This window comes from Gracilinanus agilis, chromosome 4 (genome assembly GCF_016433145.1).
Source record: "Gracilinanus agilis isolate LMUSP501 chromosome 4, AgileGrace, whole genome shotgun sequence".
NCBI classification, from domain to species: Eukaryota; Metazoa; Chordata; class Mammalia; order Didelphimorphia; family Didelphidae; genus Gracilinanus; species Gracilinanus agilis.
Genome location: NC_058133.1, coordinates 276,182,851 through 276,205,418, shown reverse-complemented (window position 1 = coordinate 276,205,418; position 22,568 = coordinate 276,182,851). Strand labels below are relative to the sequence as shown.

Sequence of the window (22,568 nt, the reverse complement as noted above, 5' to 3'; positions counted from 1 at the left end):
GGGGGGGGGGGGAGGAGGGGGGGGGTAGCCTCAGCCTTAATCCCCTGTTCCCACACTGACCTCTGCCGGTAGAATCAGGGATTACACCCACACTGACCAGCAATGTCTCTCGTGGGGGGGGGGGGTACCCCATGGAACTGACCCTTCCCAAACTAGACTATGCGGAAATGGACGAAACTTTTTTTTTTTGACGAAAACTCCATTTTTCTATCGAGGAAGACCAAGATCCTCCTCCCCTAACATACAAATTTCCTACTTGGGGTCTACTTTGGCTTGTGCCACCCCAAGTTATTCTTCTTTTCTTACCTCCTGTAGCTGATGACTGTAGTTCCCACTGTGATCTGGCCCACGGCTGTTGTGAGCCTGACGGCACGTGCAGGTAGGTGCCTGGGATGTCTCAGACCTTAGCCAGACTCAAAACTCCTCCCTGCTCTCGGTTCTCCCTACTCTAGCCCTGCCTTCGTATTTAAATGACCCCTCCCTTTCCCATCTACAAGAGGCCAAAGGGTACAGAGGCTCAAGCTGCCGTTATTTCTTCCCTCTACCCCAGGAAAGGACATATGGACCAGTTACCCAGCCCTCCTTCCCTTTTGTGGTATGGAACACTTTGCTTGGTCCAGCATTCATTTCCTGCCCCCAGAGTTTCACTAACATCCCCCCTTTCTCTAGTTTTTATTCCTTGTGGGAAACAAGGGAACAGATAGAGGAGATATTTAGGGGAGGAGAGAGCAAGGGAACAAACTCAGTAAAGACAGGAAGAGGGACTGGGAAGATTTAACCAGGATTAGAGTAAGCCTGGAGGAATCCTAATGGTGAACCATGCAGATTCCCAATGCCAGTGAGAGCTGAACAAGAGGCGTTGGTGGTAAATGACAGTGGGTAAGACTGAGCTGAGAAACAGAAGAACCCTTTGACTTAGGTATTTTTTACAGGTTGTACTAGATTTTCTTTTTAACCCTTACCTTTAGTATCAGTTCTAAGAGAGAAGAGTGGCAAGGATTAGGCAATTAGGATTAAGTGACTTGCCCAGGATCACTCAGCTAGGAAATAGCTGAGGCCAAATTTGAACCTGGACCCTCCTAACTCCAGATCTGATGCTCTATCTACTGTTTTGCCTAGCTGCCACTGTACTGGGATTTAAAAACAGGAAAGGTACTTGCCTCTTGGGATATGAAATGCCACGGGATGGACTTAATGAACTTTCCAGGGCATTACTAACTTTGTGTCCATTTGGGGTGGGCTCACTGCAAGGTAGGAATTGGGTACTAGACTCCCAGTTCCCCCACTCTTTGGTGGGGGCTTTTCATTTCCTGAAATCTCCCAGAAGAATAACTTGTGCCTCCATCTTCTCCCCAGGTGTGACCCTGGCTGGGAGGGATTACACTGTGAGCGGTGTGTCAGGATGCCTGGCTGCCAGCATGGCACCTGCCACCAACCCTGGCAGTGTATCTGCAGTAATGGCTGGGCAGGCAAATTCTGTGACAAAGGTGAGAATAGCGGTGGGGGCACCTGATGAGCCCTTTGGGCAAAATGGAGGGAACCCCATAAACCTAAAGGGGAAACTGAAGAGGCCTGAGGAATATGAAGCCTTTAGGTTGTTTCAATAGCCTTTTGCATTTTTAAAAGGGCTTTCATATTCATTCAAGAGGTCAACAGGTATTTACTGAGTATGTGCTTAACACACTGTGCTAGTATTTAGGATACTAGTATGAAGTGTAGGCACCATGTAGATATCGTGTTTAAGACAGTGATACAAGAAAGGCACAAAAATAAATTTACTTTCATTTGTTGTTTTAAAAACTCTTACCTTCAGTCCTGGTGACAACTCTAAGACAGAAGGACGAGGGCTAGGCAATGGAGGTTAAGTGATTTGCCCAGAATCACACAGCTAGGAAGTGTCTGAGGCCAGATTTGAACCCATGTCCTCCTGACTCCAGGTCTGGCACTCTATCCACTGTGTTACCTAGCTGCCCCCTCTTATTTGTTTTTACAAATTTACAAAGTAATAAACCTTTGGGGTAGGTGGGACAGGTGTTGTCTTAATTTTAAAGATGAGGAATTAGGAAGGAAGGATTGTGGATGATAGAGGGAAGAAAGAACCCTGCCTCGTGACTTATTAGAAGTCTCAACAGCTGGTCACTGGCTACAGTCCAGGTCTCAAGATCTGTCTCCCAGAATGACATTGGGAGTTTGGCTAAGAAGCATACCAACAGAAACCAGGTCCCAAAGGTGGAAGCTAGGCGTGGGTTAGGGGGAAGCTTCAGAAGTTCCTAGCCTGCCCTTGGTGAGGAGTAGAAGATGGCCGATTCCCCAAAGGCATCCTCATCTCCCTCCCAGATGAGTATATCTGCACCAAGCAGCCACCCTGCCAGAATGGAGGGAAGTGTGTGTATGAAGGGGATGGAGAATACCACTGTGTGTGCCCACCAGGCTTCCACGGGCACAATTGTGAGCGCAAGACTGGGCCCTGTGAGCATGCTGGGTGAGTTGCAACTGGAATAGGCAAAGTAGAGCTTGGGTACAGGTCAGACTTTAAGGGATAGAAAGGAGGGAATAGGGTGGGTGAGGGCAATGGAGCTAGAGATCAGGATGTTGGAGCTGGAGGGGAATAGGTAATATGTGTTGAGGGTAAGGGTGGATGGATTTTAGAGTATGGTCATAGAATCTGAGAGAGGGTAGAGATACCTCAGAGAAAACCTAGTCCAACTTTCTCTGTGAGGGACAGTCGTCCCAGAGGGGGTTGTGATTTGATCCAAGTCACACGGCATTGTCACTATTAACTCTCTCCTTTCCACCTCACCCTTCTCAGATCTCCTTGCCGGAATGGTGGGCAGTGCCAAGATGATCAAGGATTTGCAGAGAACTTTACATGCCGCTGCTTGGCAGGCTTTGTGGGTCCACACTGTGAGGTCAATGTGGATGACTGCCTAATGAGGCCCTGTGCCAATGGTGCCACCTGTCACGACGGCATCAACCGCTTCTCCTGCCACTGCCCTGAAGGCTTTGCTGGCCGATTCTGCACTGTCAACCTGGATGACTGTGCCAGCCGACCGTGCCAGCATGGTGCCCGCTGCCGGGACCGAGTCCATGACTTTGACTGCCTCTGCCCCGATGGCTATGGGGGCAAGACATGTGAGATTGTCCTCCCAGCCCTGGACCTCCCCACAGAGCCAGACAGTGCCCCTGGTCCCACCTCTGCAGCTGTGGTTCCTTTCACGGTACCAGCCCCCTTCAGCGTGGGCGCAGGGCTACTGAGGATCTCAGTGAAGGAGGTAGTACGGCGACAAGAGGCAGGGATAGGGGATTCAAGCCTGATTGTTTTGTTCATATTTGGGGCGATCACTCTTACTGGGGTCTTTGGCACAGGGCTGGTGATTTTTTGGGTACGACGCCATGGCCACTGCCCCACTGGACCCTGCTGCTGCCCTTACCACCAGTATGCCCCACCCCCTGAGCGACATGACCGGGAGTGCCAGGTCAGCATGCTCCCGTCTGGGATCTCCCCCCCACCTGGCTCCCCATCTGAGCCTGGCAAGACCACGGCATTGTGATGAGGGTTGGAGGGGGGCAGAATGGGGCTCCCTCTCCATCTCCTCCTCTTCTCATATCTCCTACCCTTCAGAGACCGTTGTGGGCTTCCCCAGACCCACCCCCTGCCCCTGAGGTGTCTTAGCCTCACACCAGAAATGCTATTTTTTTAAATATACAGATATTGTTCAAGAGAAGTTTTATCAAATAAAATTACAAAAAATGATAGTGAGTGATAGGTCGTACTCCCAGGGCTCCCGGCCCCAGTGGGGCCAACCCGTAGCCCCAGTCCAAGGGGAGGTAGATCACAGGTCCTAGTCCTGGCCCAGGAAGAGCTCTCCTCCAATACCATCGGCTCATTGAAGAGTATCCTGAGACACCTATCTTCCTGTGCTTCCTGGGCTTCTGTGCCAGGGCTGCTTGGGAACATGAGAAGGACCTGGTGCCTCTTGTGGCCAGGTGGCCTTGCAGATGAAGGGGAGAGTAAACAGCTGTTCATCACCTGAGAGTAAAAGCCCCAAGCTATCCCAAAAGGAGAGGGAGGTGACTGCTAAGGAAGAGGGAAGACATCAGTCCAGAAGAGGCAAGGTCACTGATGGCTGTTTTGTAGCAGCTGTTGGAACAGTGAGTAGGGCCGACTCCGAAGGGCAGCTGGTGTGTCCATTTCAGCCACCCTTCCTGCCTGTAGCACCAGTACCCGGTCTGAATTCAGGATCGTGTTGAGCCTACAAGGCAGGTGAAGGTGGGCACAGGGTGAACATGGAAATGGGTGACCCTTTCCCCATCTCATTCCACAATACTTTCAGGCATCAGATTTCACCCACCCACACCAACTGAATGGCAAGTTTTCATTGTTGAGTAGAATGGGAAGAGGAGGAAAAGGTTGCTTAGTGACTCAGTTTTCCTCAGGGTAAGACAGTTCCAACCTCTGGTGCCTCACCAGTGTCTGACAGGAAAGGGACAGGAGCCTAAGAGGAGATAAAGATATTTCTCCTTCCTAACTTCTGGGCAGTCCTCCAGAGGAAGGAAGGAATATTGTAAAAGCCTGTTGTAATGTCTCCCCTCAATGGAACCTTTGACATTAATGTCATTTTCCTTCCCCTTTCCCCTCACTACCCTTAGAGGCTTTCCCTGGACATCTCCATTACATATCCATACCTATGTGCAATGGTCAGAACAGTCTTGTTAGCAAACCGGTTACAGATTGTTTGTTGGAGCAACTGGTCTGTCTTCTGGTCCACACTGGCTGTAGCCTCATCAATGCACAGGATCTGGGGGAGAGGGAGAAGGGCTTCTGTTTGCCCTGGATCTCCACCTAGTAGCCTCCCACCTTTAGCCTCCTTGTTTCAGCTCTGCACTGGAGGGCTGAGGCCTAGCAAAACAAACCCTCTTATAGTCTTCCTGATAATCCAAGAGGGTTCTGCCATCACTCTTTCAAAGGCTACCCTTCTGCCCCTCTCAAAATCCATCTGTCTGGCCCTGAACCCCATTCCTTACCTTGGCATCTGTAAGGAGAGCTCTGGCCAAACACAGTAGCTGCCTCTGCCCTAGCGACAAGCGCCTGCCCCCTTCACCCAGCTCACCATCCAAGCCACCTGTTGGGAACAAACATTGCCACCCAAGAAGTCTGCCCTTCTTCTCCCAGACACTACCACCTCCCTCTTGACTTCATAGGATCTCCCTTATCTCCAGGAAGAGGCCTATCCTTGGTCTCCCACCACCTGGTCCCAGAACTCACCCAGAGGAGTGATCACTTCGTTCAGGTGGCACTCTTCCAATGCCTGCCATAGCATCTCATCCTCATGGTGACCCAGAGGGTCCAGGTTTTCTCGTACCGTGCCACTGAACAAAAAGGGCTCCTGAGGGATGATGGCCAGCTGGGACCTAGATGGCAGAGAAGGGAGTCTCAGGAATCCAGTCTCAGGGACCCCAGGTACCTTCTGTTTGGCCCAAAGGTCCATTCCCTCCATGAGAGTTAATTCCTACCTATGAATCAATCGATCAATGGGTATTTACTGGGAGACAACACAGTGTGATGGAAGAATCCTGGATTTGGAGTCACAGACTTGGTGCTTTTTTTAAAAACCCTTATCTTCTGTCTTAGAAGCAATAGTATGTATTGTGTGTATGTATAAGCTTGGATGAGGCCTTGAAGAGGATCGACTGGCTAGAAGGGAGAAAGGGGGGTATTCTGAGGTAGAGGGACCAGCAAGAGCCAAGAGAGAGTCCACAATGAGCATGGCAGGGCTCTCAGAAGGTTTAGACTGGCCTGAGTCAAGGAAAGGGAAGAAATGGAAAATAAATGGCTAAGTGGGGTTGGCATCAGCCTTGAAAGTCAAGCCTGGGAGTATTGATTTGATGGAGACAGCAATCTCTAGCAACCTTGACTAATTATATCTTTTTTTTAAACTCATACCTTCTGTCTTGGAATTGATACTACTAAGAATCAGTTCCAAGGCAGAAGAGCCATACGGGCTAGGAAATGGGGGTTAAGTGACTTGCCCAGAATTACATAGTTGGGATATATCTGAGGCCAGGTTTGAACCCTGGACCTCTGGTCTCCAGGCCCAACTATCCACTGAGCCACTTAGCTGCCCCCTAATTGTATCTCTTCCATATTTTTTAGCTTTCATTCCCTCCACAACACCAATCAGCCTTTCTTATTTCCCAGCTTCATCAAAGTGCCCTACTCCCATTCTTCTCTGTCTTCCAAGCTCCATCCCAGGCCTTTAAGCTGATGCTGTGGTCCCAGGGGCCAGAGCACTCTCCCTCCCTTATGCTATGGCAGCTTCAACCCCAACTTCACCTGAGATCTGACAAGCCCAGCAAGCTGGTGTCCACACCGTCTAGGAGTATATGTCCAGCACTGGGCTCCACCAGCCGGAACAGTACCAACAGCAGAGAAGACTTTCCAGAACCTGTCCGGCCCACAATGCCTATCTTCTCCCCAGGCAGCACGCTGAAGGTGACCCCATCCAAGGCATTGGGCAGCCCTGGGCGGTAAGCCAATACCACATCCTGGAACTCCACGTGCCCCTGTGACAGCCAGCCCACTCCTACCTGTGGTCACCAAAGGGAAAGAAGGGAGAGAGTGAAGAGATGTGGCAACACAAAAGTGGTATAGAGTTGAAATAATGAGGCAGAAATGAAGAAAAGAGGGATAATGAGAAAGGAGAGATGGGGAGAAAGGGAGGGTCTATGGGAAGGGATGGCAAAAAGACATGGGTAGAGAATGAAGAGGTGTGAAAACATGATGTAGGTGGGGATGGAAATGAAGACAGATGGAAGGGACAATAGGAAGGGACTGAGAAGAAATGAGGAAGGATAGTAAGAAAAGATGGCAGGGAGGGAGAGAAGATGGGATGGGGATGATAGGGAGAGATAGAGATGGTAAAGAGAAATGAAGATGGCAAAAATTGGGAAGATAGTGAGAGACAATGAAGAGAAGGACAGGATGGGAAGGGATGAGGAGAGAACTGGGAAGAGAAATGAGTAGAGATAAGTGAATGGGAAAAGACATGGTTGTGGGAAGATGAGGAGAAAAGTTATAAGGAAAATGGTGGGGAATTAAGATGAGGCAAAAAATAGCTTAGCCACTGCCCCAACATAACACTTTCAGTACCACCCCACAGGGTTAAGCCAATTTCTAGTTCTCCTTATTTTTCCTTGACTCTGTGTCCTGCTCCACAGAGAGGAGGTTGTCCAGAACTGAACTGGGAGAAAAAAGGGTTATGGTTTTTGAACCAGGGTAGGATGAAGGGAAGAGGAGCCCAAACCCCCATACCTGTATTTTCTGGTCCTGGGGTTCACTGGGCAAATCACAAGAATATTCCTCCAGGCGCTCCACACTCACCATCATGGCTTCTGTCTGTGTGAAGCTGCTCACCAGGCCTGAGAGAAGGCCTGTCAGGGATAAGGCATAAGACAGTGCCAGGCCTACCAGTCCTAAGGAAGAAAAGGATTCGGTTAGAGGCTGCTGGCCAATCCTGGGGCTGGGGCTGCCCTGCCTACTGCTGTTGATGCCACCCTTAGGCTCCCTACTGAAGGAAGCTGCAGGGCAGGGGTGGTATGTTTGTATGTACTGTACTTTAAGTTCCTTTTTTAAATATTTTATTTTTCCACTTACGTTAAAATTTTTTTAAACATTTTTTTAAAGTTTGAGCCAAATTCTCAACCCTCCTTCCCTTACTCCCTCCCTGAGATGGCAAGCAAATCTGATATAGATTTTACATGTGTAATAGTGTAAAACATCTTTCCACATTAGTCATTTTGTAAAAAAGAACTCAAACAAACGAAAGGAAAGTAAAGAAATAAAGTGAAATACTGTATTAGACTTTTGAGTTTCTTAAGGGTAGGGACAATGGCTTATTTCATTTTAACATTCTCTTTCTTTCTTTCTTTCTTTCTTTCTTTTTGTTTTTTTAAACCCTTACCTTCTGTCTTAAAATCAGTACTAAGTATTGGTTCCAAGGCAGAAAAGTGTTAAGAGCTAGGCAGTTGTGGTTAAATGTCTGGTCCAAGTTCACACAGTTAGGAAGTGTATGAGGCCAGATTTGAACCCAGGACTTCCCATCTCCAGGCCCAACTCTCAATCTATTGAGCCACATAGCTGCCCAGATCTTTACATATTACATTGCACATTACATATACATATACCTCGCACAAGAGATTGTATAAAATAAGTATTTAAATATTTATCAAATCAACTTGTATGTGAGAGAAATACATACATCTATGTATACATGCACACACACAGAGTCTATCTACATTGATGGCAGAATAAAAGGAAGCAGGCTGAGAAAGAGAAAGGACCCAGGTGGGGACCAAAAGAGGCTAGTTCTTCAAACGGGTGAGGTGTATATATGGGACTAAGGATGAGGGGGCTGAGGTAGGTCTGGGGCCAAGAAGCAGGGCCTAGGGGAGGAGTCGCAGGTGAAAGAGTTAATATATGGAAGAGTAGGGCAGCTAGGTGGTATAGCAGATAGAGCATTGGGCCTAGAGTCAAGAAGGCTCATCTTCCTGATTTCAAATCCAGCCTCAGACACTTACTGGCTGTGTAATGTGGGGCATCTCTCTTAATCATGCTTGCTTTAGTTTCTCATCTATAAAATGAGCTGGAGAAGGAAATGGCAAACTACTCCAGTATCTGTGCCAAGAAAACTCCAAATGGGATCATGAAGTATTGGATATAATTGAAATAACTGAACAAAAGCACATGAAATAAGGGCAGAAAGTTCACTGTGGGGAACAGAAGTCACAGGGAAAGGTAAAGAAGAAGTGGGAAGTTTCTCAGTTGGGTTTGAGATAAAGACAAAAGGGACAAGGGTAGCACCTGGGTTAGCAAGGTGTTGCTGATGCTGGATGAGGGCGATGACGGCAATGGCGCTGACCACAGTGGCACCCATAAGCTGCAGCCGTATGTCCAGCCACTGCATGCATGCACTAGCAGCAAACTGGCAGCGTTGATTGAGCTCCAGGAGCTTCTCATTCTCCTCTTCAAACCTACAGGTAAAGAGCTGAACTTTCTCTCTCCTATCCATATACTAAGAACCAGCCTCAGAAGGTGGTCTCTCTCCTTCTCCTCATTTCTAGTATCCTCTCACTAAGAAAAGAGATAATTGGCCTCTGCACAGAAGTCTCCCTAAACTTTTCCTTGCCTATTTTCTGTATCTTCCCCTCCAGGTTTATTATCTCCCCAGCCCTTCTCTTCTCTCTTCAGGATCCCCCAACCCTTCCCCACTGTATATCCTTTGCCCTATTTCTTTTCCCTCTAAGGCAGTGGTTCCTAAATTTTTTTGGCCTACCACCCCCTTTCCAGAAAAAATATTACTTAGACCCCTGGAAATTAATTTTTAAAAAATTTTAATAACAATTAATAGGAAAGATAAATGCACCTGTGGCCATCATCGCTCTCCTGGATTGCTGCAGCACCCACCAGGGAGTGGTAGTGCCCACTTTGGGAATCACTGCTCTAAGGGAATCATCACCCTGAGCCTCCACCCGACTGTCTCACCCTCAACCCTGGATGGGCTCCCTTTAGATGTGACCTTCTGTTCCCAGCCCCAAGATAGTGAGTCTTGCCTGGTATGATAACATCCCTCACCTGCAGGTGGCCCGAGTGGCCCGAATGATACTAAGCCCAGCGAGGCTCTCAGAGAGGTGGGTATAGAGCGGGGAGAGAGTAAGGCTGCTCAGACGACGCAGCTCTCTCGAGGAGGCCCGGTAGTAACGCTGTACAGAGTAGTAGACGCAGCCTAGGGGTGGCAGCAACAGCAGCAGCCAGGGCAGCCCCGAACCCAGAACAGCCAACAGCCCTAGCAGTCCCACAGCATTGGCCAATAGGATGTTGAGAATGAAGGGGAGACTGTCATCTGCACAGGCCACATCAGATGAGAAGCGGTTCAGAATCCGGCCAGTTGGTGTGGAGTCAAAGAATGTCACAGGAGCCTAGGAGAGGAGACCATGGTTAGGGCGGGGTTTTGTGGCGTTCAAGGGGTCCCTAGGGTGGGAAAATGGGTCAGAGGAGATTCTTAGAGGGGAAGGAATTAGTTATGAATCCTGATCAGTGAAGAGAACTAGAAGAGACATGAGTCTCAGGAAAGGCTTGGAGAAGACACAGGGATATATCTGAGAGCTCTGAGTAGCTGTAGGGTTGTGGGGCCCCTGAGGCAGGATAAATAGGTTATGAGAAGAAAGGAGAAGAATGTCCCTAGATTTGGGGACCGATAGGTGGTGCACTGGATAAAGTATTGGGTCTGGAGTCAGGAAGACTCATCTTCCTGAATTCAAATCTGACCTAAAGCACTAGCTCTGTGACCCTGGGTTAGTCACTTAACCCTGCTTGCCTCAGTTTCCTCATATGTAAAATGACCTGGAGAAGGAAGGGGCAAAACAATTCCAGTGTCTTTGACAAGAAAACCCCAAATGGGGTCACAAAGAGTTGAACATGAATGAAACAACTGACAGGCAAGGGTAGGGTAGGGGAAGGAGTTCTGCTAGAAAGGGGAGAACAGTGAATGTCCTCTAGTTGGGAAGGCCTCTGTGAGGTCATCCTGTCCATCTTTCTGTCTTTAACCAGACACTTGAGGTGTCCTTAAATCCTCCCAGGGTAAAGAGTTGTGACTCAAAGCCAGTCAAATTCCTACTAACTGTAATGGTCAGTCTAGGTCCTGGAGGGCAAATGAAGCATGTTCTCTTCCTCTGGAGGAAGACCATATGGGGACATAACTGTGGTGTAAAAACAAAAGGCATTAAGGTGCCAAAAAAAAAAAAAAAGAAAGGCAACTTGCTGTCGCTGCGTTTTCTACATTCACTGTCAAGACATCCTTCCTGAGAACTGACTTCTCTCTCTCTAAAGGATAGAGAACTTTAAATGCATCAAGGTGGAGGTTAGGTTTCAAGATCTTGTAACCAGCAGGCTCTGTCTGGTCAAGAGAGGCAATAGCTTCAAGGAAAGTGAGGGAGGCTATTCGAGCTTCCTTTTCTGGAAGAAAATTTATTAAGAACAAGAAAATCTCAATCCCTTTGGGGAGTCATTCTGTCAGGAGACAGGGGACTGGACCAGTTGGCCTAGCTGACCTTCTAAGATTCCTTTCAAGGACCTAGATTACAACCTCCCCATAAATATAGCTTCACTTGTTCACTCTTATTCTATCTCCTAACAAGAGCAATAATTTACATATCTACAGTATTGTTTCATCCAAGTGCCATCTTATAACCATCATGCAAAATTGATAGTTGATGATCCTTATTTTACAGATGAGGGAAATGAGGGTGTGAAAATTTAATTGAGAGGTCCTGGACTTAGAAGTCAGGAAGGCCTGGGGTTGAATCCCATCTCACACCCTTTCTAGGTGTTTAACCCCTCAACAGATCAGGTCACTGCTCTCAGCCTCAGTTTCCCCCTGTGCAAAATAAGGGTGATAATACAGCACCTGTGTCATAGGGTTATATGGATCATATAGGGTATTAAGCATTCTGCAAAACTTAATGCACTGTAAAAATGAGTTGTTGTTGTTGTTGTTATTATTATTACTGAATCAATATTATTATTATTATTATTACTGAATCAATATTATGATGATGATGATGATGATGGAATCAGAGACGTATAGTGGCTACAGTGTAATCCTTTGAGTAACAAAGACCTTGCTTCAAGTTTTGCTTCTGCAACCATGTAGGCAAGTCACAAGTTCTCAGGGTCCCTGGGCAATTATCTGAAGTTCAGAGTCGGAGAGGCAAGGGTCTGTATGAGAAAAGGGAATTCCCATACTAGGAGCTCCTTTCTCTGATGAAAGAACAAAGGTAGTCCCAACCCTCCAAAGAACAACGATTAAGGGACTTGTCCAAGTCCCTACAACTAGCCAAGGGTCCAAGCTGGAGCTAGAGCCCAGATCTCCTAATTCCAGATCGAATGCCCATTCCACTACAATACACTGCTCCTAAGGAATGGAGAATAATAAATGTCTTACTCCAAAGGACAACCGCCTTTGAGTCGCCCAGGGAGAGGAGGTCCTCTGGCACTGCATGGCAATGATGCCAGGGAGACAAAGTAGTGTTGGCCCAGAGCAAAGGTCTCAGACAAGCTGGCAAAAGGAGCTCCTCCAACCTTCCCCCCACCAGAGCTCTCCACTCACCCTGAGGACTCGGTGAAGCAGGCGATGATGCAGGGTGGCTGCTGCCTGAAGGATGCCAGCAGCAAAGAGTAGTGCCCGTAGGAGGGTAAAAATGGAGTTGGCACTAGCAATGGCCCCATATACAATCAAGTAGAACTGCACATCCAAGGAGCTATTTGGGGTGGTCTTGGGCAATGGTGACACTGAAACACTGGACAGAAGGAAGGGACAATGTAATACATGACCATGTCATTCTTGGACCCCATCCTGACCTCAGGCTGTATACCCCTACCCCAGAGAAACCATTGAGATTTACTCTCAAATTCCTGGTTTACTTCCTGAACTCAGCTCTGACTCCAATTTTTTTGGGTCCCTCAGGCCACCCACTTATGGGCAGCTAGGTAGTGGAGTAGATAGAGTCCAGGGCCTGGAGTCAGGAAAGGAACACTCAATTTCATGAGTTCAAATTTGGTCTCTGACACTTCCTAATTGTGTGACACTGGACAGGTTACTTAACACTGCCATAATTTCCTTATCTGTAAAATGAGATAAAGAAGGAAATGGCAAACCATTCTGGTATTTCTGCAAGGAAAATCTCAAAATGGGGTCATGAAAAGTAGGACACAAATGAAATGACTGACCAACAATGGCCAACTCACAAGAGGTCTCCAGGGGAGAAGAGAAGCAGATGTGGGGAGAGTAGTGAGGGGGCTTGGCTGGTAAGGTGCTGCATCTCCTGGGAGTCATTCTCAGCTATCTTCAGTTGGGAGATCCAATGAGAAAGCCACCAGTCAGCAGCATTTCGGGTCCCTGGAAACAGGAAGAAATAAATTGGGAAAGAGAAACTATTTACTTGTCATTTGCATTTTCCTAGACCCACCTTGGCTATTAGCTTATCCATCACTGCCCCTATCCCCGTCCTCCCTTGGCCCACTCCTCCCCACCCCTCAGCCTCTTTCATGGTTCCAGTGTCTATCTACTCAGACTTCTCTCCAACCCTCCAGCCCCTTCCCCGTCCTGTTGGCCTCTCTTCTCATCCCTTCATCCATCCTGGGCCTCCTCCATGCCCCTATATGCCATTTAAATTCTTTGGCTACATAATAAGAAGATGGGGCTTACTGGAAAGGACCCTGATGTTGGGCAAGATTGAAGGCAAAAGGAAAAGGGGTCAGCAGAGGATGAGATGAATAGATAGTGTTAAAGAAACAACAAACATCAGGGCAGCTACATGGCTCAGTGAATAGAGAGCCAAGCCTGGAGATGGGAGGTCCTGGGTTCAAATTTGGCCTTGGACACTCCCTAACTGTGTGACCCTGGACAAGTCACTTAACTCCAATAGCCTAGCCCTTGCCATTTTTTCTGCCTTAAAACTGAAACTTAGTATCAATTCTTAGACAGATGATAAAGATTCAAAAAATAATTTTAAAATTTTAAAATAAATGTAACAATGAACATGAGCTGTGACAGACTTTGAGAGATAGTGGAGAATAGAAGGGCATGGTGATAGAAGACCATGGGGTCCTGAAGAGTCCGACATGACTGAACAACAAAAGGGGACAGTGTCCATTAAAATAAATATTGATTCCAAGGCAGAAGAGCAATAAGGCCTAGGTATTTGGGGTGAGGGAATTTGCCCAGGGTCACACAGCTAGGAAGTATCTGAGGCCATATTTGAACCCAGGCTTCTCCATCTCTATCTACTGAGCCATCTAGCTGCTCCAACAGTCCCAAATTTAAGAGAGAAGAGGAAGATATAACAAGTTGAATCCTGGGAAGGCTCTTATCCCTATCTTCTCAGGAAATTCTGTGCTGGGCAGGGCCAAGGCTACCACCTCTTTCTTCCAGGGAGTCTAAAAATAATAGCAGTAATAACTAACTTTTGGTGGCACTTTTAAGTTGTATGAATGCTTTACTCATGGCAGTCTCAAGCTGGTGCATGTATTAGTATCTGTTTTCCAGGTAGACAGGCCTTAGAGCATAATGGAGAGGGCATTACAGGCATTAGACTAACCCCTGACTCTGCCTCCAAGTACTATTATATAATCTCTGACAAGTCACTTAATTCTCTGGGCCTCGGTCTACTCATTTGTAAAATCTAAGGAAACTAGAATAGTATCCATGGCAAATCCAAAGCAATCTTGGCATATTTGGCACACAGGAAGGGGAAAGGAAGGGAATAAACATTTACTAAATGCTTCCTGTATGCCAGGCACCATGCTGAGTGCTTTACAATTATTATCTCATTTGATCCTCATAACAATCCTGGGAGATAGGTGTTATTATTATCTTCATTGTATAGTTGGGGAAACTGAGGCAGACAGAGATGAAATGACTTGCCCAGAGTCATGTAGCTGGGAAGTACCTTGGTCTGGATTTGAACTCAGATCTTCCTTATTCCAGTCCCAGCACTCTACCTACTGGGCCAGCTAGTTGCCTATGAGGTAGGAAGACCTGCTACCATAGGAATATCCTTTTCCATTTCCCCCAGAATCCAGGTCTAGTTGACTGTGAATCCTGGGAGCACCCACTTCCCCTTTCCCATCCTGTCAGTAGCCCACAGTCCATGAAGGTCTCCTTACTGTAAGGATGGGATTTGTGCAAGGGGGATGGGACAAAAGGAGCCAGAGAAGGAGCGGCTGACAGTTGGTAACAGTTGAGGCCAGGGGGAATTCTGGGAAATTCTCCAGAGGAAGGAGGAGAGGAGGGGAGGTCTTCCATCAGAGGACTGAGAGAGGTGGACAATTCAGCTCAGATCCAGGCCTGAGGGCTTCCCAAGGATCTTTTTTTGTACATTGAAACCCTGATTCCCTAGTCAAAGACTCCATCACATCTCACCCAGCAAGACTTCAATCATCGAGTCAGCTAAGTGATTGGACTCCATTTTGGGAGCGATCTCTTAGTCTCCTTCTTCCATTACCCAACCTTGCTGAGAGACCCTTTCCAGTCTAACTTACAATTATAGAAAAGGATAGAAACAGAGAAACAGAAATAGAAGGAGAAGGCACAAGGGGAGAAGCTTAGAAGTGGGAACCACTGGGTTTCCCACCTAAGTGACAGACCCCATAAAAATAGAAAAGAGGGCTCCCCAAAATCCCTCTGCCCTTCACCCCTTTCCCCAACCCCTGAATTGCAAATAATAAAAGCCACTCTTTAGTCAGATATTGTTCCAGAGCGTCTGAGAGACAACAAGGGAGAAGGGAACCACAGCTTACTCTAGCAACCTCCATCTTGGAGCCAGACCACCCACTGTGAAGTTGACTGACCTACTGGGAGGCTTGTGTGAACCCTGCCCTCTTTCAGAATTGGATTGGGGTACCACATAGCTCATCTTATAGGGAAGCCTTGCCCCCAACTCCTGTGGGGTGGGACGACCATCCAAGTCACCCAGTTTGGGGGTAACACCCCCTCGAAGTCTCCAGTGTATATTCAGCAGGAGGGGAGAGCTAGAAGAGAGTCTCGCCCTCATAGACTTTCTCTTTCTCCCTTTCTATCATAACATTGGTGAGTGGCTCTCATAATTATTGTAGATTTTGGCAGAGCCAGCTTAGGTAAAGTACCTAAATAATTTAAAAAAAAAAAGTCTCTGTTTGAACCAGACAGCAGCCATTTTTCTCCTGTCTACAGCATAGCAAAGGGGACAAACTAGGTAAAAAAAAAAAAAAAAAAATTTAAAGGCACAGTACCATAGAAATTTTACATTCAAACTGGTACAATGGATCCATCAATGGGGAAAACAATTTGTACCATGATGGGAATCCTTACATTACTACAAAACTTTTCGACTATGATTTATATCTATCTATCTCCCCTCTATCCTAACATTGGTTACTGGCTCCATTTATTATTACATTACTGGCTTAAAATAGATAAGAGTCATCAATTCTAGTCCTTCTAGTGAGATGGAGGGCTACCAGGCCTTACCAACTGCCCTGCAATTACCTCGTAAAGTCCTCCAGTCTTTACTATGTGCTTTGCCCCAGTGTCCTGCACATGTTAGGCACTATCATCTGACCTAATGATATAATCCAAAGATCCTTGGACCTTACCATCCATCTCCCACCTCTGCCCTTATAGGACTTCTAAGTAGCAGCTCAAAGTTTTAGGAGTTCTCTCCCCCAATTAGAGTATTGTCTTGGTATCCATAGAGTAAATGCCAAATAAATCCTTATTCATTCATTCATTTATTCCTTTTTGTTCTAAATCCAATAATCCAATGGTCAGAGGAAGAAGCTATAGACTAGAGAAGTATCACACAAGGAATAAGAACTTCCTCGAGCCCCTGGAGAGAAGATAGAGTACCATGTAAACATGTCTCTTATGGAGAGGAGTGGGAGCTGAGACTCAGCCATAGGATGTGAATGATGGACAAAAAAAAGGGTATACCTTGGGCAGCTGGGTGGCTCAGTGCATAGAAAGCAAGGCCTGGAAACAGGAGGTCCTGGGTTCAAATCTAACCTCAGATACTTCCTAGCTGTGTGACCTGGGCAAGTCACTTAATCCCCATTGTTAAGCAGTCTTTACTGCTCTTTTGCCTTGGAACTGATACTTAGTATTGATTCTAAGACAGAAAGAATGGGTTAAAAAAAAAAAAAGAATAGAGTATAGCTGGGGGTTCAGAGAGATACTTTTACCTTGCATGAGAAGAAGGAAGAAGATGATGGCCAGGGAGAGACCTGCCCCCACAGCTTTCCAGTAAGCTTGGTACACCTGGAAGGCCACGGCCCCTTCTTTTTTTCCTTCCTCCTGGAGCAGGCGGCTGGGGTTTGGGTCCACATCCTTCGGTTCCTTACTCTCTTTCTCTGGCTTGCATTCCTCTGAGGTTGCTGCTACAATGATGTACAAGGAAAAGGAGGGAGGGCCACATTTGAAGCCTTTACCATAGGGAGAGAGGTGTAAGAGGGGAAGGAGGAGGATCTGGGCCATGCCTAAAAATCTCAGAGGTATTGGCCATGGAAGTTAGAGAAAGAAGAAAATAAGGGATGACTATGAAAAGGCATATGAGGTCCCTGCCCCCACTTCACACCTGACTCTGTCTTCAGTACATCCTCAGACTGGGCCTCAGGGGTAGATTGTACCATTGGCAGAATCTCAGAAGGTGGTCCTAGAGGATGGAATGGAGGTCAGAAAACATTAGAACTAGTTGTTAATTGGTTATGACATTAAGTATATTGTCTTCCAAACAACAGATGCTCAATAAATGTTTATGGTGCCTCAATCTCTTGTGCTCCTTAATGGCCCATGATCTAGCTGCCATGTTGGTTCCAACTTGCATGGTATCCTTGACTCCTAGGAATGGGTGGGGCCTTTAAAAGTTGCCCAGTTCATCCCACTCCTTCCAGGCAGGCCAGCCCAGTCCTAAAAATAGTCTTAAAAGTCTATGTCATGATTGCACATGTATCACCTATATCAAATTGCTTACTGTCTCAGGGAAGGGATAGGAGTAAGAGGAAGGGAGAGAATCTAGAACTCAAAATTTTAAAAATGAATGTTAAAAATATGACATAGGTAATATGAGAATTTATTTCTCTTGGATAAGCATATTTATTATAATTTACTACATATTTATAACAAATCAGATGTATTATTTATTGTTATTCATTATATTACATTTTATATGTAGAGAATAGCAAAAGAAATGAATGTTAAAAATTGTTTTTATGTGTAACTGGGAAAAAATAAAATATTATTTATAAATGTAAAAAAAACTATGCCAAACAAAGTAGATTGTCCATCCATTAGGGATAGCTAAACACAAATGAGGTGGCATAAAGAATAAAATGGCTGGACCTGGAATCAGTCAGGAAGATCTGAGCTCAAATCTTGCATTGGACACTTACTAGCTGTGTGAGCTTGGGTAAGTCACTTAATCGCCCCCCCTGCCTCAATTTCCTCAGCTGTAAAGTGGGAATGATAAGAGGACCTGCCTCTCAGTGTTGCTGTAAGGATGAAATGAGGTAATACATGTTAAGAGCTTGGCCAAAGTTAAGGGATTATATAAACATTAGCCATCTCATCATTGTGATTATCATTAATAGTGAGCTATAAGAAACAATGAATATGATGACCACAGAGAAGCAGTAATACTTATATGTACAGACCCAAAGTGAAGTAAGAAGAAACAGGAAAATAATCTATACAATGACTCCAATCCAAACAACAAAATAAAAGAAACCAAACCCTTCAGGTATAATGACCAAACTCAGCCCTAGAGAAGAGATATATAGGAAGGAATATCCCTCTCTGCTTTCTTTGGAGAAGAAAGTAGACAGCTATGGGTGTGGAACACTGCATACAACATCAGAATTTTTCAACATGTTATGTCCAAATTTCTTATTCTTTCTTAGTCTTTGTTATAAAGGACATCACTTAGAGAAGATGAGGAGGAAGAAGGAAAATGAGGTTAGGGGACAGCAAGGCAGCATAGTATAGAAAGCCAGGCCTGGAGTTTGGGAGAACCTGGGTTCAAATCTGGTCTTAAAGACTTCCTAGCTGTGTGACCCTAGGCAAGTCACTTAACCCTATTTGCCCAGCCCTTACCCTTTTGTCTTAGAATTGATTAAGACAGAAGATCAGGTATTCAAAAAAGAAAAGAAGAGATTAGGATAAATGAAATAACTTCCCCAAATCCAAATAGGGAGGAAAGGTAAGATGTTAGCAGACATATATAACAGTGAGGGGAAGATTCTAGGGTAGGCAAAGACACAGAGGGGCAGGAAAGCATGGGTCATGCCCAAGGATTCATTCATCAAGTCTAGTTTGTATAGAATAGCCTCAGTTTCCTCATCCATAAAATGAGCTGGAGAAGAAAATGGCAAACCACTCCAGTATCTTAACCAAGAAAACCCCAAATGGAGTCACAAAGAGTCAGACACAACTGAAAAATGACTGAATGACAAGAAAAGTATGGGATGGGGATTGATGTTTGATGTGTCTGGAACCAGATGATGGAGGGCTCTGAATGCTAGGTTCAAGCATTTCAATTGATTCAGCTTAATAAGTATTTGTCAAGTGCCTACTCTATGCAAGGCACACAGAGCTAAAACTCCCTTACATGACACAGTTGCTGCCCTACAGGAATTTACATTGTAGGGAGGAGGGCAGGGCATGAATGCGAGAGCTTTGATTTCAAGAATGAGGAGTCTCCTCTAATCTCCACAACTGAATGTAAATGTTTCCTTCTATGAGCTCTCAGTTTTGATTATTTTGTTCCTTGCCTATGGCCTTTGTCACATTCTGTATGTCTTAAACACCTAGTAGCTACTGCTTCTTTTTTTTTAAAAACCCTCACCTCTAGGGGGCAACTAAGTAGCTCAGTGGAAAGAGAGCCAGGCCTAGAGCCAGAAGGTCCTGGGTTCAAATTTGGACTTAAGACATTTCCTAGCTGTGTGATCCTGGAACCAATGCACAGTACTGATCCTAAGACAGAAGGTAAGGGTTTTAAATGAATAAAACCTTTACCTTCTGCCTTAGGTTTGATACAAATATCAGTTCCAATGCAGAAGTGTGGTAAGGCCTAGGAAATTGGAGTTAAGTGACTTGCCCAGGGCCACACAACTAGGAAGAGTCTGAAGCCATATTTGAACCCAGGACCTCTTGTCTCCAGGCCTAGTGGATTCACTGATCCACTTAGCTGTCCCTACCTATTAACTTCTTAAGGGCAGAGGCTGTGTCACTTATTTCTGTATTCCTTGTACTTCTCCCACAGTAAGTGCTCAATAAATAATAATAATAATAATAGCCAGCATTTATAGAACACTTTAAGATTTGCAAAGCATCTATAAATATGTTTTTGCTGTTTATCCTTTGTTTTCAAAGAGGACAAATGACATCACGGGGTGATGTCTTAACTTGAGCATGAACTGGATTTAGATGAGGCAGAGTTGCACAAGGTCATCAGCCTCAGTCTCTCCTATAAAGTTATCTAAGCCCAGGAAGACAAAAGTCAGGATGACTGGCAATGGCCGATGTCTGATCAAGTTCTAAACACTCCATATGAAGCACCTGCTTCAGCCACCTTCACAGCCATTGAAACAAATTGTTCTCATCTGTTCTCATTCCACCAAGGGAAGTAGACATTCCCCATTTTATAAATATAATAATAGTTAACATTTATATAGTACTTACTATGTGCTAGGATGTATGCTGAGTATTTTACAATTATTATCTTATTTGATCCTCAAAACAACCCTAGGGAGGTAGGTCCTACGATTATCCCCATTTTACAGCTGAGGAAAATAAGGCAAACAGAGGTTAAGTGACTTGCCCAGAGACTGCCTCTCAATCTACTGAGCCACCTAGCTGCCCCCAACTGATCACTCTTGAAACCTTCATTCATATACTGTGCTGTCATACTCACATGTGGATTTATATACTTTTCCAGATTCTACTAATGTATGTCTCTATGCTTTTCTGAATTCTTCACATAGTCTACATGTAAATTTGGGGAGGATTCTTATCTTAACCACTACTTCTAAGAGTAAGTTGAATCCCAAGAGGGCAGCCACGTCTATCACAGATCTAGGTGTACCCTTTTATTTTAAACCTTTATCTTCTGTCTTAGAATTGATACTAATTATTGGTTCCAAGGCAGAAGAGCAGTAACGATTAGGCAATTGTGATTAGGTGATTTGCTTATGGTCACACATAGCTAGGAAGTATCTGAGGTCACATTGGAATCCAAGACCTCTTGTTTCTAGGCCTGACTCAATCAACTGAACCACCTAGCTGCCCTCCACACACACTTTTTTTCAAAACCCTTACCATCTGCCTTAGTATCAAATCTAAAACAGCAAGGGCTAAGCAATCAGGATTAGGTGACTTGCCCAGAATCACACAGCTAGGAAGTTTCAAGTATCAATGTTTTTCTTAAACCCAGGTACCCAAAACTGAATACTCCAAAAGAAATCTGACAAGTATAGTGAGAGGAAGGGAGGGGAAGAGAATAAACATTGATATAGCACCTATTTATGTGCCAGGCAATGTGATCAACGCTTTACAAATACATTTGATTCTCAACAACCCTGACAGGTAGGTGCTACTATTATCATCTCTATTTTACAGTTGAGGAAACTGAAGCAAACTGTGCTTAAGTGACTTGCCCAGGATCATACAGCTAGTAAGTGTCCAAGGCTGGATTTGAACTCAGGTCTCCCCAATTCTAGGCCCAGCACTTTACCCACTGTGCCACCCAGCTACCCAATGAAATGATTACTTTCCTATTCCTGAAAGCTAATGCCCTTTTTAATGGAATCTAAGATTGTATTCTTTTTGGGGGTTCCTATATCATACTGTTGACTCATAGCAAGTTTACAGACTACTAACACCCCCAGATCTTTTTAAGAATAACTGCTACAGGTATTATTGTCCTTATTTTAAGATAAGGTTAACAGGCTTAAAGGTTAAGGTCCTTATTTTAAGATAAGGTTAACAGGTTAAATTATTTGCCAATACTTGCTCAGCTAGTGTCAGAAGTGGGATTTGAACCCAAGTGATCCTGACTCCAAGTACAGGACTCTACCTACCATGGCTAAGCCATGTTATCTCTCATCATTTCTTTTTTCTTAATATATTTTTATTTATTTCATTAAATATTTCCCAATTAAATTTTTAAAAATTTAAACATTCTTTTTTTTAAAAACCCTTACCTCCAGGGAGATCAAAAACAGAGAAAGAAAACTACAGACCAATCTCCCTAATGAACATAGATGCAAAAATCTTAAATAGAATACTAGCCAAGAGACTCCAGCAAGTAATTAAGAAGATCATCCACCATGATCAGGTGGGATTTATACCAGGAATGCAAGGTTGGTTCAACATTAGGAAAACCATCCACATAATTGACCATATCAATAGTCTAACAAACAAAAATCACATGATCATCTCAATAGATGCTGAAAAAGCCTTTGACAAAATACAGCATCCATTCCTATTGAAAACACTGAAAAGTATAGGAATAGAAGGACCTTTCCTAAAAATAATAAACAGTATATACCTAAAACCATCAACAAACATCATATGCAATGGGGATAAATTAGAAGCCTTCCCAATAAGATCAGGAGTAAAACAAGGATGCCCATTATCACCTCTATTATTCAACATAGTACTAGAAACACTAGCAGTTGCAATTAGAGAAGAAAAAGAAATTGAAGGTATCAAAATAGGCAAGGAGGAGACTAAGCTATCACTCTTTGCAGATGATATGATGGTCTACTTAAAAAATCCTAGAGAATCAACTAAGAAGCTTGTAGAAATAATCAACAACTTTAGCAAAGTGGCAGGATACAAAATAAATGCACATAAATCATCAGCATTTCTATACATTTCCAACACACTAGAGCAGCAAGAAGTAGAAAGAGAAACACCATTTAAAATCACCCTAGACAATATAAAATACTTAGGAATCTATCTACCAAAACAAACACAGCA

At 44.9% G+C, this 22,568-nt stretch overlaps 2 protein-coding genes across 2 annotated transcripts in view; one reads left to right on the top strand and one right to left on the bottom strand.

Annotated features, from left to right (window-relative positions):
- DLK2 (delta like non-canonical Notch ligand 2) overlaps positions 1 to 3,712 on the top strand; it is a 4,267-nt gene extending 555 nt beyond the window's left edge. Inside the window, exons 2-5 of the mRNA XM_044675327.1 lie at positions 289 to 379; positions 1,357 to 1,487; positions 2,338 to 2,482; positions 2,810 to 3,712. Coding sequence (XP_044531262.1) covers positions 289 to 379; positions 1,357 to 1,487; positions 2,338 to 2,482; positions 2,810 to 3,551 — 1,109 coding nt within the window. The 3' untranslated portion in view covers positions 3,552 to 3,712. The remainder of the gene's footprint in view (positions 1 to 288; positions 380 to 1,356; positions 1,488 to 2,337; positions 2,483 to 2,809) is intronic.
- Positions 3,713 to 3,720: 8 nt separating this feature from the next.
- ABCC10 (ATP binding cassette subfamily C member 10) overlaps positions 3,721 to 22,568 on the bottom strand; it is a 38,126-nt gene continuing 19,278 nt past the window's right edge. Inside the window, exons 10-21 of the mRNA XM_044672711.1 lie at positions 17,167 to 17,244; positions 16,775 to 16,966; positions 12,803 to 12,953; positions 12,165 to 12,354; positions 9,632 to 9,975; positions 8,861 to 9,030; positions 7,313 to 7,473; positions 6,335 to 6,588; positions 5,267 to 5,412; positions 5,026 to 5,123; positions 4,687 to 4,799; positions 3,721 to 4,253 (exon numbers count right to left, since the gene is read on the bottom strand). Of these exons, the coding sequence (XP_044528646.1) occupies positions 4,118 to 4,253; positions 4,687 to 4,799; positions 5,026 to 5,123; positions 5,267 to 5,412; positions 6,335 to 6,588; positions 7,313 to 7,473; positions 8,861 to 9,030; positions 9,632 to 9,975; positions 12,165 to 12,354; positions 12,803 to 12,953; positions 16,775 to 16,966; positions 17,167 to 17,244 (2,033 nt within the window). The 3' untranslated portion in view covers positions 3,721 to 4,117. The remainder of the gene's footprint in view (positions 4,254 to 4,686; positions 4,800 to 5,025; positions 5,124 to 5,266; positions 5,413 to 6,334; positions 6,589 to 7,312; positions 7,474 to 8,860; positions 9,031 to 9,631; positions 9,976 to 12,164; positions 12,355 to 12,802; positions 12,954 to 16,774; positions 16,967 to 17,166; positions 17,245 to 22,568) is intronic.